The following is a 15,500-nucleotide window of genomic DNA, read 5'->3' on the forward strand; positions in this document are numbered from 1 at the left end:
CAGAGTCCTGATGTGTTCCTGATATCGAGGAGGCATCGACAGCACATTTGAGCACAGAAACCCACAATATAAACCACAGAGAGAGATAAAATATCCACCACGTTCATCACAAGAGCACAACAACTCACAGAATACAACAGCAATACAAGATCACCAGATCTACAACACCACCCAAAAAACATTACGAAAAAAAACTAGTATTTAGACTAACCGGCCACTTTATTAGGTACACCTGTCCTACTGCTCAATGCAAATTACTAATCAGCCAATCACATGGCAGCAGCTCACTGCATTTAGGCATGTAGACATGGTCAAGAGGATCTGCTGCAGGTCAAAGCGAGCATCAGAATGGGGAAGAAAGGGGATTTAAGTGACTTTGAACGTGGCATGGATGTTGGTGTCAGACGGGCTGCTCTGAGTATTTCAGAAACTGCTGATCTACTGGGATTTACACGCACAACCATCTCTAGGGTTTACAGAGAATGGTCTGACAGAGAGGAAATATCCAGTGAGCGGCAGTTCTGTGGGCGCAAATGCCTTGTTGATGTCAGAGGTCAGAGGAGAATGGCCAGACTGGTTCCAGCTGATAGAAAGGCAACAGTAACTCAAATAAGCACTCGTTACAACCGAGGTCTGCAGAAAAGCATCTCTGAACACACAACACGTCCAACCTTGAGGCGGATGGGCTACAGCAGCAGAAGACCACACCGGGTGCCGCTCCTGTCAGCTAAGAACAGGAAACTGAGGCTACAATTCACACAGGCTCACCAAAACTGGACAATAGAAGATTGGAGAAACGTTGCCTGGTCTGATGAGTCTCCATTTCTGCTGCCACATTCAGATGCTCGGCTCACAATTTGGCATCAACAACATGAAAATATGGATCCATCCTGCTTTGTATCAACAGTTCAGGCTGGTGGTGGTGGTGTAATGGTGTGGGGGAGATTTTCTTGGCACACTTTGGGTCCATTAGTACCAATTGAGCATGGTGTCAACACCACAGCCTACCTGAGTATTGTTGCTGACCATGTCCATCCCTTTATGAGCACAGTGTCTTCATCTTCTGATGGCTACTTCCAGCAGGATAACGCACCATGTCATAAAGCGTGAATCATCTCAGACTGGTTTCTTGAACATGACAATGAGTTCACTGTACTCAAATGGCCTCCACAGTCCCCAGAGGTCAATCCAATAGAGCACCTCTGGGATGTGGTGGAACGGGAGATTGGCATCATGAATGTGCAGCCGACAAATCTGCAGCAACTGCGTGATGCTATCATGTCAATATGGAGCAAAATCTCTGAGGAATATTTCTAAGACCTTGTTGAATCAATGACATGAAGGATTAAGGCAGTTCTGAAGGTAACCTGGTACTAGTAAGCTGTACCTAATAAAGTGGCCGCTGAGTGTGTATATACAGTATAAATGGAATTAAACTTTTTTTTTTAAATGTAATAATTTTTGCAAAAATTTTATATTAAAAATTAGATATAAACAACAAATCAAGGGTAAGCAAATTATGTCCGAATTTTAAATTTTGGGTGAACTGGCCCCGTCCTTGAAGCGCCACAACATTAAATGAAAACTAACGATATAAAAGCTATTTAAAAATGACACAACAATGTCAATAACACTAAAATAGCCATCAGAAACAGCAGACACCAGCAAGCCTTTAAAACAGAGCTGGAATAAAGAAATAGAGAAATACAGACCACAGAGAGTGAAATATCCACCACATTCATCACGAGGAAGAGCAACAGAACAATTCACAGAACAACAGCAATAACAGATCACCAGATCCTGCAGAGTCACGACTACCAGCGGTGTGTTCAAGAGACAAAACTACACAAATAAATATGAATAATATACAAAAAATATAATAATAATAATCAAATTTAATCAAATAAATAAAGTAAATTAAAAAAAACAATAAAAAATTATATTAAAAATATTAAAAATAAAGTAATAAAAATGAGCTAAAAAAAACTACACTTAAATTGAATTAAATATATAAACACAAAACTAAATAAAAAACTATACAACACAAAAGTCAATAAAATACACAAATTATAAAAAATTATAACAAAATAACAAGAAATTTGGTTTGAAACAAATTAAGGGTGAGTAAATGATGACCGATCCACCAGAGCCACAACACCAGCAGTGTTCAAGAGACAAAACTACACAAATAAATATAAATAACACAATAATAATTATAACAAAGATATAATCAAATAAAAATTAGAATATAAAAATATCCAAAAATAAAATTACAATTACAATCCCACGTCATGCCATGGTCACAGCGCTGGAGGAACTTACATCGCCTGCTGGAGAGAGACCAATAAACCAGAGAGAAACCGGGCCATCCTGACCTACAAGAGCCTGCCGGAGTTTTGAAACACACACACACACACACACACACACTCAGACTCTTTCAGCGCACCACCGATTCACTATAGCACTGAGCACAACCAGCACACACAACCAGCACACACAATGAGCTCAACACGGAAGAGGAAGTGCAAATAAAACAAACAGTAAATAAAAAAAAAACAGTAAAATAAACAAACACAAAATACAGTGAAAACAAACAGTAAAATAAACAAAACACAGTCCAAAATACAATTGATTAATAATACAAAATACAAAAAAAACACACAAAACAAGACCGTAAACAAAACAAAACCACATATCAATAATAAAAAAAACAATAACAAAATAAATCAGCAAAATAAACCAAAAAACAAAACAAATAGTAAAATAAACAAGTAAACAAAAAACGGGAAACAAAACAAACAAAAAACAACAACAAATCAATATAAAACACAGTAAAAACAACTGTAAAAAATTATAAACAAAACAACACAGTAAAATAAACAAAACAAAACAGTCAAAAATACTAAATACAAATGATTGAAAACACAAAAAAGCATAAATCATTATAAAACAAACAAAACTAAATAAAACAACTAAATGAATCAGTAAAATAAAAGCAAAATTAAAAAACAAGTAAATAAAAGTAAAAATAACAAACACAAAACAAAACACAGTCAAATAAGCAAAGCACACACACAAAAATACATAAAACAAAATAAAACTGAACAAAATAAAAAAACAACACAAAAGAAAATGGAGTAAACAAAACAAAAACAAAACCCCAAATCAATATAAACAAAAAAAAAACAAACAAAAAAACTAAATAAATCAGCAAAATAAACCAAAAAACAATACAAACAGTAAAATAAACAAAACAGGAAACAAAACAAACAACAACAAACAACAACAACAACAACAAATCAATATAAAACACAGCAAAAAAATTAAAGGTAAACAAAACAAAACAGTCAAAAATACAAAATACAAATGATTGCAAATACAAAAAACACAAAACTAAATAAAACAGTAAACAAAACCACAACAAAACAACAAATCAATACAGATGATAAACAAAACTAAATAAAACAACTAAATGAATCAGTAAAATAAAAGAAAAACAAAACAAACAAACAAACAGGTAAATAAACAAAAGTGAAAAACAACACAAAACAAAACAGTCAAATAAACAAAGCGCACACAAAAATACGCAAAACAGAATACAATTGAACTAAATAAAACAGTAAAATAAACAAAATAGAAAACAACACAAAACAAAATGAAACAGTAAACAAAACAAAAACAAAACCTCAAATCAATATAGACAAAAATAAAACTAAATAAAAAACAACTTAATAAATCAGTAAAATAAACCAAAAAACAAAACAAACAGTAAAAAAACAAACAAACAAAAAATAAACAACAACAACAACAAATCAATATAAAACAGTTAAAAAACTGTAAAAAAAAAAAAAAGGTAAACAAAACAACACAGTAAAATAAACAAAAAAAGAGTCAAAAATACTAAATACAAATGATTGAAAACACAAAAAACAAACAAACAAAAAAACAAACAAACAAACAGGTAAATAAACAAAAAAGTAAAAAAACAAACAAAACACACCACAACAAACAATAGTCAAACAAACAAAAAACACACACAAAAAAACTAAATAAAACCATAAAATAAACAAAAGGAAACAAACAAAAACAAAGCCCCTAATCAATATAAAATATAAATAAAACTAACTGAAACAACTAAATGAATCATTCATTCATTCATTTTCTTTTCAGCTTAGTCCCTTTATTAATCCGGGGTCGCCACAGCGGAATGAACCGCCAACTTATCCAGCATATGTTTTACGCAGCAGATGCCCTTCCAGCTGCAACCCATAACTGGGAAACACCCATACACTCTCATTCACACACATACACTACAGCCAATTTAGCCAATTCCCCTATACTACATGTGTTTGGACTGTGGGGGAAACCGGAGCACCTGGAGGAAACCCACGCCAACACGGGGAGAACATGCAGACTCCACACAGAAACACCAACTGACCCAGCCGGGACTCGAACCAGTGACATTTTTGCTGTGAGGTGACAGCACTACCCACTGCGCCGCCTCTAAATGAATCAGTAAAATATATGATGTGTGTGTGTGTGTGTATGTATCCATGTGTATGTATGTATGTGTGTGTATATGAGAGTGTGTGTATGTATCTATGTATGTGAGTGTGGTCTCTAACCTGTTGACGGCTCCAGCATGTGTGTGTGTATGTACGTATGTGTATGTGTAGTCTCTGACCTGTTGATGGCTCCAGCAGTGGTGTGTGTGTGTGTGTGTCCGCTTCAGTATGGTCGGTTTGCATCTTTCGGTCTCTTGAGTTGAACCTTCAGCCTCTTCATGCCGATCTGGAAGCCGTTCATGGCTTGAATGGCAGCCTGAGCACTGGACGGGTTATCGAAGCTCACGAAACCTGACATACACACACACACACACACACACACACACACACACACACACACACTATGTAAGCTGTACGTTTATCCGAAAATAACGTCACATATTAAATTGTTCATCAGCCAATCAGAATCAAGCATTCACCGTCCCACAGTATAAACATTAACAGTGCGTCACTATTACTGCAATAACCTGAAAAGCAGAAGCCGCTCCACACACACACACACACAAACACACACACACCGGGACTCACCGAAACACTTGCTCTGATTGGTGGCTCGGTCCACAAACACTTTGGCTGAGATGACGTTCCCGAAGGGCAGAAACATCTGCATGAGCTCCGCATCACCAAACTCCTGCGGCAGGTGATAGATGAACAGATTACAGCCCTCTGGTCCTACACACACACACACACACACACACACACGCACACACACACACACGCACACACACACACACACACACACACACACACAGACGTAGATGAGAATACACTAGTTTCTATCATGTGTTCCTGTCGAGGATGATGCTTTAACTGGATGAAGCTCTCCTGTGTGTTATTTGATTGGTATGAATATGTATGAGCTAATTATGCGGAGTGGGCGGAGTCACTTACCCTCCCTCTGCTGCTGGGGAATGATTGGAGACTGCTGGGTAAAGGCTTGGCTGATTGGCGCATACGCAGCAGGATAGGCTGCTGTGGGTGGAGCTTCACATTAATATTATAATTCACACAGCACTCATACATGACATCTGACACACTCCGCTTCCTTCATAATGTTCATTCAACAAAACTAATGGATGCATGAGCTGTAGGTTATTAGAGTTAATATACACATATACACTGAAGTTACTGGAATAAAAGGAAAAAAATTAAGAATATTGACTTGTCAGCTGACTGAAATTAGCTTAAAGGTGCTGTATGTCAGTGTTTGACTCTTCTAAAGCATTAAAACACGATCATATGTTTGCAGATATTCAGAAACATGCTCAGTGAACACTCTTGTTTATCTGAAAAACAATGCTGAAGTCAGATATTCTGCTTTGTGCGTTATGTGCCAGAATGGCTGTCTTTGTTTTGGTCTCTGTAACCCGCCCACTAGCCGCATTTCCACTGTCCAGCCAGTGTGAGCCAGGGCTTTTATCGGGCCGGCCGGGCCAGTCGCCCAGGAGGTTGAGAAGTGAGGCTGAAATCATGTCTCGTTTCCACTGTCGGGCTAGTAGCTCACAGCACATCACGCAAACCCCGCCCCCAGAACATCCCCCGAAACAAACGTCACACAACCCGCCCACTTCAGCAGGGTTCACGCAGATAAAATACGCAATGATGAGCAATTTGGCTGTTTGTACCAGACGAAACACGACAGAAATGTAAATACAGCCATTCAGAAGCAGAGAATAGTGCACTCACTGCACTCCAGCGAAACTATAAAAGAACACATCAACATTTTCACAAATATAAATTAGGATTTTTTAATTACAAAAAAGCATCAAAAATAAAATGTAATTAAAATATAAATAAAATCTAAACATGTGAACAATGTGAAGTAAACAAATATTGTAAACAACAGACTTATGAAGGAAAGAGAATCACCTGCATAATGCTGCACACCTGCATACGCCTGCTGGAGAGGATCAGCCACTGTCGGGCTCTGTGCTGCACACACACACACACACACAAACACACACACACACACACACACACACACACACACACACACACACACACATACACATACATGCACACAAACAAACACGTGAACAAACACACACATACATTCACACACAAACACACACAAAAACACAAGCACATAAGCACATGCACACACAAACAAACATCCACAACCACACACATATGCGAGCACACACATGCAAGCACATACATGCACAAAAAAAACACACACAAAAACACATGCACATAGGCACATGCACACACAAACAAACATATACAAGCACACACGCATTCACACAAACACACATGAACGCGCGCACGCACACACAAGTGAACAAAGACACACACACACATGCACACACACAAACATGTACACATGAGCACAAATAAAAAAACACACACACACACAACCCTCAGTTAGCACAAGTGTTCTGGCTGCTGGTTATGATTAATAATGTGTGTGTGTGTCTGTGTGCTTGTGTGTGGTTTGGGGGCTAGCTTATGATCATGCGAAGTGAAGACCCGTGGGGTGTGTGTATCTATGTGTGCGTGTCTGTGTTTATGTATTTGTGTGTGCTTGTGTGTCTGTGAATGTGTGTGTGTTTTGATGTGTCAATGTGTGTGTGCGCATGTCTGTGTCAGTTAATGTATCCGTGTTTCATGTCTGTGTATGTATTTGTGTGTGTGTGTGTGTGTGTGTGTGTGTGTACCTGGGTAAGGGTGTATGCCGTTGGTGTAGAGTGTTTCAGACGCCGGCTGGCCGTTGCTCTGAGCAGCGAGAGCACTGAAGCCATTCACACCCATGGAGGAGAGACCACCGCCACCGATACCTGGAGGAGTGCTGCTGCCTGAACAGACACACATACACACACACACAGACAGACACACACACAGACATGTACACACACAGATACACACACAGAGAGGGAGAGATAGTTTGTGTCAGTGATCGTGTGTGTGTGTACTGTACTAAAACTAAATTGGCCTTTATAGTATGAGAGTGTGTGTGTGTGTGTGTGTGTGTGCGCGTGTGTGTGTGTGTGTGTGTGTGTGAGAGAGAGAATGAGTGTGTATGGGTGTTTCCCAGCACTGGGTTGCAGCTAGAAGGGCGTCCACTGTGTAAAACCTATGCTGGAATAGTTGGCAGTTCATTCCGCTGTGGCGACCCCTGATGAAAAAGGGACTGAGCTGAAGGAAAATGAATGAATGAAAATCTTGCTAAGATTGGGGAGTACCTGAAGATGGGGTCATGGGCGCAGCCAGCAGGCCGTTGAGGTTGAAAGCTGCGATCTGCTGCATCTGTGCGGCGGCGAGAGCAGCCATGGGGTTCAGATACGAGTTCTGCGTCGCTGCCATGAGCGCCTGCTGCTGCTGCTGCTGCTGAATCATCTGCTGCACACACGCACACACACACACACACACACACACACACACACACACACACACACTGATTTATTTCTACATTTCTGTTGCTTTATTATCTGCCTAAAGAGGTCATATCATAAGTTCACACTATAGACTGTAAAATATATGGACGCAGTATTCGTGACGTCACCCATAGGTTTCTGAAGAATGCAAATTGAGCTACAAGTAGGCGTGGCCAACTATCGCCATTTTGTTCACGCATCATCGCACTAACCAGGGGATACCAAACAAGGGCAAAGAGGCGGAGCATTAGCGGAGCTACAGACGCCTGCTGGCAATTTGCTTAGACAGGTTTTTCCTTGAGAGAAACTCTTAATACTTCATTACCTGCGACTCGTTTGTGTTCTGACCACATGTGCTTGGCTGTACACTATATCAATAAAGTGTTTAGACGTTTAAAAACACTGTAGTAATACATTGAGCCACTAAACATTTCTCTTATGATGCTTTTCTACAGGAGGAAAACGCTAATTACTTCCAAACACTTCAGATATAGTCTGTGTTTAAATTCCATAACACTCTCACCAGTCCTCGCTCCTTGCGTTTAATAACCCAGTTTGTCACAGCGTATGAATGAAATGTTCATGAGTGAAAGTGAAACTGCCAAACTGCAGTTAAAGTCAGGCAATGCAGGCATCCTGCTGATTTGATTCAGAAGGGCACTTGTTTGTCAGACGGCTCACCGGTCAGGAATACATCCACGCTAAAATATCAAGGTGAAAGTCATTATAGCTTGCGTAGAATAGACCCAGCTCCCAACCCAACTCTGAGAATAGATTAATGGCCATATTTTTTTATTGTGCGATAAGAGTCTCGCGTTAATGCAGCACGTTAACGCCGATAACGGCCCACCACTAATATATATATATATATCTCCTCTCTCAGTCATCTTTCCATCAAGCAGGTTCCTCGTGTCAGTCCAATGATTCATTTGCAACGTCACCAACCAGAGTGAGAGGTGGCAGCAATGCACCAAAAAGTTTGTTGTCGAACACCGAAAAACAGGAAGAATAGGAAATCGTCATTCTCGCCATCATATGCATTTACCTTTATTGGCTAGACACCGGCCTCACAGCTCTGTGAATGTTGGTGCTGCCACTTATTGATCTGCGATCGGTAAATGTAGCTTGTGTGGACGCTACTGCGCTACTTGACTAAAAAAAATAGCTTCACTACTGAAACGGTATTGGATTTATAAAGTAGCGACGCTACCGCCACGCTACTGAGAAATGTAGTTAAGCTACTGCCCAACACTGGACAAATATAATATTGCATAGCTTCCGATTAAAAATATGAATTGAAAAGAGAGATTTGTGAAGGGTGTACTTATATACGCTGAGCACTGTACATAACCATAATACACTGTGATATAGCCCGGTTTGTTAGTTTGTTTGGATCGTATTGCTTTCTTACTACACTCGATCTGCTCCAGAGTTCGTTTCAATCGAGGAAGACCACCCCATTGAGGCGATCACGGTTGTTTTGGCGCAGATCAGAGTGTGTTTGCTGGATTCACATATGCCAAATGAACTACGCTAAGGAGACAAACGCGCCAGGTTACAAAACCAAAGTCTAGGTGTGAAAGCACCCCGATCTCAAACCTCTTACTGAGCGTTTTTGTCTTCTGGTTTGTGTTGTAAATATGCTTGTGTTTATGTAGGCCTATCGGCACCGTTGTATGTTTATAACCACCTCTGAGGATGGTGAGGGTCGCGAGTAACTGGAGTTGTTATTTTGGGGGTCGTGAGCTGAAAACTTTGGGAACCCCTGATCTAAATAAGAAATGGGTTTTTTATAGCAAAAATAATAGCAAAGTCCACTAAAGGAGGTCGAACGTTTTCATACACGACTGCTATTCTCTGAACAGAAGAATACTGATGTCATCTTTAAAGTAAAGCTGACCGTTCTCGCACCGTATTAATCAGTGCTACTGTGTGTGAGACTCACAGCATGTGTGTATGCGCCGTACGCTCCAAACTGGACGCTCATTGGGCTGAAGATGCCGAGCTGACCCGCCATCTGATGCATCCGCCGCAGCGTTCGCTCCTTATCGGTGTCTGCAAACTTCACCACCAGACTGGATGATGCTCCCTGAACACACACACACAAAGATACACACAAACAGATGCAAACACACACACACAGAAACTGAGATGGACAGAAACTGATCTGCGTAAAGTGTTTTCAGAGGCGGCAGGTGTTTCTCTCTCCTCTGGAGTGGATCTGGAGGTTTTGATAAGCTCTGATCGAGGCTTTCGTCACACCATCACTTAAATAATCTTATTTCAGGAGAGCGTCAGGATCATATTCACACGCACAGCCAGATTTACATACACAAAGTAATCACTGGAGAAACAATACTGCACAGAATGAGCTACTGCATTTCCTTTCTGAATGAATCTGTGAATGAATCTGTGTGAGCAATAATCATTTGAGTCTGTGAATGAAATGACAGCATTGCGGGCTGTGATACTGTATTTTCTGATCTCTATAAACATTAAAATCACACACATTGTGGGTTTAGTGAAGTTTCTGAGACTCACAGGCATCGTCTGTCCTCCGTGAAGACTGTTAATCGCAGCCTGAGCTTCTGCATGACTGGAAAACTTGACAAACGCACAGCCTGTGGTGGGAGAAACATACAAACACTCACATTAAAAAGAAAGAAAGAGGGCCAGTATACTCAACAGACAAAGGAAAAGCTTGATGATACTGTGGCTGCGTCTCAATCAGCACCCGATTCCCTTCTTCGGTAGGTTGTGTGCATGAATTCGAGCACTAATGAGCTTGGTTCACTACACTGAGTGTGACATGAGAACGCCGATGAGGGTCTGGATGCAGACTCGGTGCAGTTGTGAGGTGAGTTGCACGCAATGCATTTTAATGCGCACACTTAACCCCGCCCCTCACAGTGACATCAATAGCTCCACTGAGTGCATTACGTCTCACATTACATCTCTCTGCAGATTGCATATCCAAGTCTACATCCAGATACTATTGAGAACGTCCTCATTGTACATCATCAAGACTGGAGTTTATAAACAACAAAAGCTAATCATCTTGATATATTCATTTGACCATGTTTTTTGCTGTGTATTATAGCTAAATAATTAGATTATTTCATTTACCAGCAACATTTTATCTGTTAAACAATTAGAAATGTTGGCTAGATTGTTCCTAACCTGTTGAGCTATGTTCGTTCATGTTAAATGAGCAATATCACACTTGTAGCAGTGCTATATAGCTGTATATCAGCACTGGTGGAAGGCATGTGTTGGCTTGACGCTGCAGGGCCTCAGTGCCACTCCCTAGTGGCTGCTACGAGTGTGATATTGTGTTTATACAACAGTTTGATGGCATAATCGTGTATATAAAAAAAAGAAAATCAAACACTGAGGGCTCTATTTTGACGATCCATGCGCAAAGTGCAGGGACGCAAACGCATTAAGGGCGTGTCTGAATCCACTTTTGCTAATATAAGGATGGAAAAATCTGCTTTGTGCCGTGGTGCATGGTCTAACAGGGTTGAGCTTATTCTCTTAATGAGTTATAGGTGTGTTTTGAGACTAAACCAATCAGAGTCTCATCTCCCATTCCCTTTAAGAGTCAGTTGTGTCGCACCATGGTGCATTTGTTATTTACATGGCGGACTTTATAAGTGTAAATGCTTCACTAGAGAGAAAACAGTTAAACAGAGCATCTACAGCGCGAGAATGCGACATGAGCCTCCTCATTATTTACTTTCACTTTCACTCACGTGGAGAGGGAAATGTGTTGTACGCACAGACATCCATTAGCCTACATAATTAATTTCATTTGTTAAGTGCAAAGATTTGTTTCAGAACTTTTTCTAAATTTAGTTCTAATTTCCAGCAAACAATAATGAACAATAATAACGAAGTGTGTTCAAAACACTGAGTATCCAAACACACATGCTGTGCCCCATATGGTCTAAAACCTGACAGGTGGACAAATCTAAGCTTGTTTTTAATAAAACAAATATAAATATGCAGATAATCAATAATACTGCTGATAATAATAACATTATACAAAAGCAAATTGTTATGATTAAACTGAAAAAGCCCACCGAGATGAAGAAGGCATGGAAGTATGGTTTTTATATTTATGTAGGCTAGAAAATAAAATGTTTTTGTAATATTTTAATCCTTTATATTTATATCCTATATATATATATCCTTATTATATCCTATATATATATTCATAATATTTTAATTCTTTTTCATTTGTAAAGATATTTGCGTATTGCTGTACATCCTGTTTGTATTAAGCAATGTGTAAGTGAGGCGCACAACTAACGGGCTCTGCGCTAGACTTTAGACCAGCTTTGATCTGGTCTATTGAACAGACTATTAAAGTTTCTCAAAATAGCAACGCGCCAGCAATGCACCTCAACACGTCTCCTTTTTAAAATCAGAACGCCTATGGGTGCACATATGAGCACAAATGCATTTGCTATTTAAACAGCGTGCTGCAAAACGTCAAAACGACTCTTGCGCCGAGCTGAAACTAGCAAATAACTATTGCGTCGCGCCTTGTACTGCATTGCGCCAGGTGTGTGATAGGGCCCTGAGAATCAAAAAATTCTTTTGTACAAGGAACTACTTTCTTCTGCCATTCATTCACATCCAGAGATGTATAGTAACTAAGTAGAACTACTTCACTACTGTACTTAAGTACTAAAAGGCTGTATAATACTGGAGTATTGTTTGTTTCTCCTACTTCCACTTTTACTTCAGTACATATTTTTGTTGAGATTAATACTTTTACTCCGATTGATTTTTTATGTGCTGCATCGTTACTTGTTTGGTGGCAAAATTATTGATCGGTTCAGTAATAGATCATAACCAGTTATTATGTACTGACCTCATTTAGCTCGTATGCGCGATGTCACAGTAGAATACTATGGCGAAGGAGGCGAGGGCAAGTAAATAACGCTCTTACTACACTGAAGAAGGCAGAGCACACGAGCCGCTATTTCACTACTATGGAGAAATGCTGTAAAACTCCATCTCTGTCTCTCTCTCTCACTTTGGATGTTCGACCCGCTGGCGTGTTTGTGAGGTAACTTTTCCTCTCCTCTTGTCTGTTAAAGCGATACTTGAGGATCCTGACATGAGCGTACCTGAGGTGTGAGTTTTCTCCACTGTGTCTATTATGGATTACCTGTGATAACCGCGTATTATGTGCATACAGACTGTAACTGGCTGTTCTTTCCGCCATCTGTGAACAACGCTTTTATTTCTAAAGCCGATAGCAGCCCTTTTTGATGAGCAGGTGAGAAATAACCAATCAAAGGGGTGTAAGACCTCACCTGTCAGCGCTCAAACAGCAAGTGGGACAATATTTACATGACTTTATTTGCTATAAATGCTCATGCGGTCTTCTGTGCATGTGTTTTGTTTGATATATTCAGAAAGAGTGTTTTCTTTGAGCAGGTCAAATTAAAGGTACAGTTCATATATCTTACTGCTGTATTAAAGGACAAAAGTTTAATTATGTATGGAAAGCATTGTCAATGCACCGAGATGTCGAATTGAACCGAATGGATGGCATGATAATCGTAACTGAACCGTGAGACCAGTGTAGATTCACACCGCTACTCATTACAATTATAGACCTTTTTCTTGGCTGCTGCATGGAGGGCGCCATAGCGACCAGCGTCTTCTGGTAGAATGTTTAGGACTTTCGTTTACAGCGTTTACAACAGGTACTCTGCGATCCGAAAATGGGTTCCAATAACGTTTTGAGTGGATTACGGACTGTTTTTGTGACACACAACTTTGAAAGGTGTGTGTTAAAGCCGTTATAATCTGTCAGATCTGTCACTCAAGCGCGAGAGAAAAACAGTATCGTAAGCCATGTTTCTTTTCGTTCTGCTTAATCACAAGCCCTCCCAAATGATATTTACAATAAACAAAACAATATGATGTCTTTTGACTGCTTTCTTTAATAACTACATTACACAACACTTGTACTTTTACTTTCAGTATTTGAGTAGTACACTTAGAAATAAACTACTTGCAATACTTAAGTACAAAAAATGTTGAATCCACTTAAGTATGGTGCTTAAAGAGCACTTCAACTTCTACTCAAGTCACTTTTTGATAAAGCACTTGCACTTTTACTTAAGTCAGGGTCTCTAGTACTTTCTACATCTCTGCTCACATCTGCAGCTGACCTCAGAACAGCAGAAACCGCTGCTCGTTCACCAACGTCACTGTGGAGCTAGTGTTTGAATGATTCTCTAGCGTGATGTCTAAAGTGATGACAAAACGGCTGATTTTGATGACATTTGAAGATTATAAGGCTGAACAGCATGAAATGCCATCAGTCTACAGAGATTTCCCAGTATTGCTCTGTTGCAGTGAGGAGATCACAATAATTAACACTGGAAAAGCCAAAGCAAAGCAAACACTTGCTTATTACTATGGTGTAAATACAGAACTACAACATATACAAAAGAGAGAGATCGACTTCGAGTATCACTTACGTGTTCTGTAATGATTTACAGCTTTAGTTTGAATTTACAGATATTATGCGGTCTCTGTCGCCATCTTGTGGAGGAACGCCAAGCGCCTTTGCTCTTCTCAATATGACAGGCTGAAGGCTGCCAATGCGCTGAGTTTCAGAAATGATAAATATTTAAAATAGCCACTATCCTTATAAATAAACTGCATAGCTGCAATCTAAACAACTACATTCTCACCTAAAAAGCCTCAAAAGTACATTATGTTGTCCAACAGCTGCGATATCTGTCAGACTCTAGTGTGTTTAGTCCCTCTTTAGTCCTAGTGTGGGCGGAGTAATACACAAGAGGCTACACTAGTGCTGATATTGCTTTAATTTCTCACAGCTATCAGTCGATCGAACCAGACAGATCTGTTGTATAACAATAAATAAATAATAGATTGTATGTTTGTGTTTTTTGAAGATTTTGGTCACGTGATTCATATTTAACGCTATTAAACTTCCATTAAGGGCGCATATTTAGTGTGCATCAGTGCACCCTGATTTTCATAGTGTATTCTGGGACATTTTAGGGCTCAAATGTTTCAGTGCATTAGTAGAATTTTGCAATTGAGACAGCACTTAAGATAGCTGGCGACCTGATCAGTGCACTGACTAGTGAACAAGGGAACTAGTGAAATTATTTAAAGCGACACTTCAAAAGTGAACATTCGGTCATTGTTTACTCACTTGTTAAAAACTTCGAGTAACTTTCCTGTTGAACACAAATAAAGATGTTTAAAAAAAATGTTGAACACCTGTGCTAAAAACACTACTGATGAGCTACACCACAGTGCACTGACTAGTGAACAAGAGTGCTAATTGAGACACACCCTGAGTTGTAGTTTTCATTACATGCTACCAGATCCTAATATAGGAAAACAAACATGTCTGTGTGTGTGTGTGTGTGTGTGTGTGTGTGTGTGTGTGTGTGTGTGTGTGTGTGTGTGTGTGATCATAGAGTTGTGTCAGTGCTGACCCTTACTGGCCCCATCAGGCCCCCGCAGGACGGTGCACTCCTCGATCTGACCGAAA

At 39.7% G+C, this 15,500-nt stretch overlaps 1 protein-coding gene across 1 annotated transcript; it reads right to left on the minus strand.

The window, feature by feature from the left end:
- Nucleotides 1–4,728: 4,728 nt before the first annotated feature.
- Nucleotides 4,729–15,499, minus strand: celf6 (CUGBP Elav-like family member 6; the record flags this gene model as incomplete). Its single annotated transcript, XM_056478007.1, has 9 exons — nucleotides 4,729–4,857; nucleotides 5,155–5,237; nucleotides 5,457–5,537; nucleotides 6,435–6,497; nucleotides 7,223–7,360; nucleotides 7,748–7,892; nucleotides 9,885–10,028; nucleotides 10,481–10,560; nucleotides 15,445–15,499. Coding segments are annotated over 9 exons (918 nt in total), but the record flags the coding sequence as incomplete, so codon positions are not given.
- Nucleotide 15,500: the final 1 nt, after the last annotated feature.

The sequence above is a fragment of the Danio aesculapii genome, chromosome 18 (assembly GCF_903798145.1).
Source record: "Danio aesculapii chromosome 18, fDanAes4.1, whole genome shotgun sequence".
In the NCBI taxonomy this organism is placed as follows: Eukaryota; Metazoa; Chordata; class Actinopteri; order Cypriniformes; family Danionidae; genus Danio; species Danio aesculapii.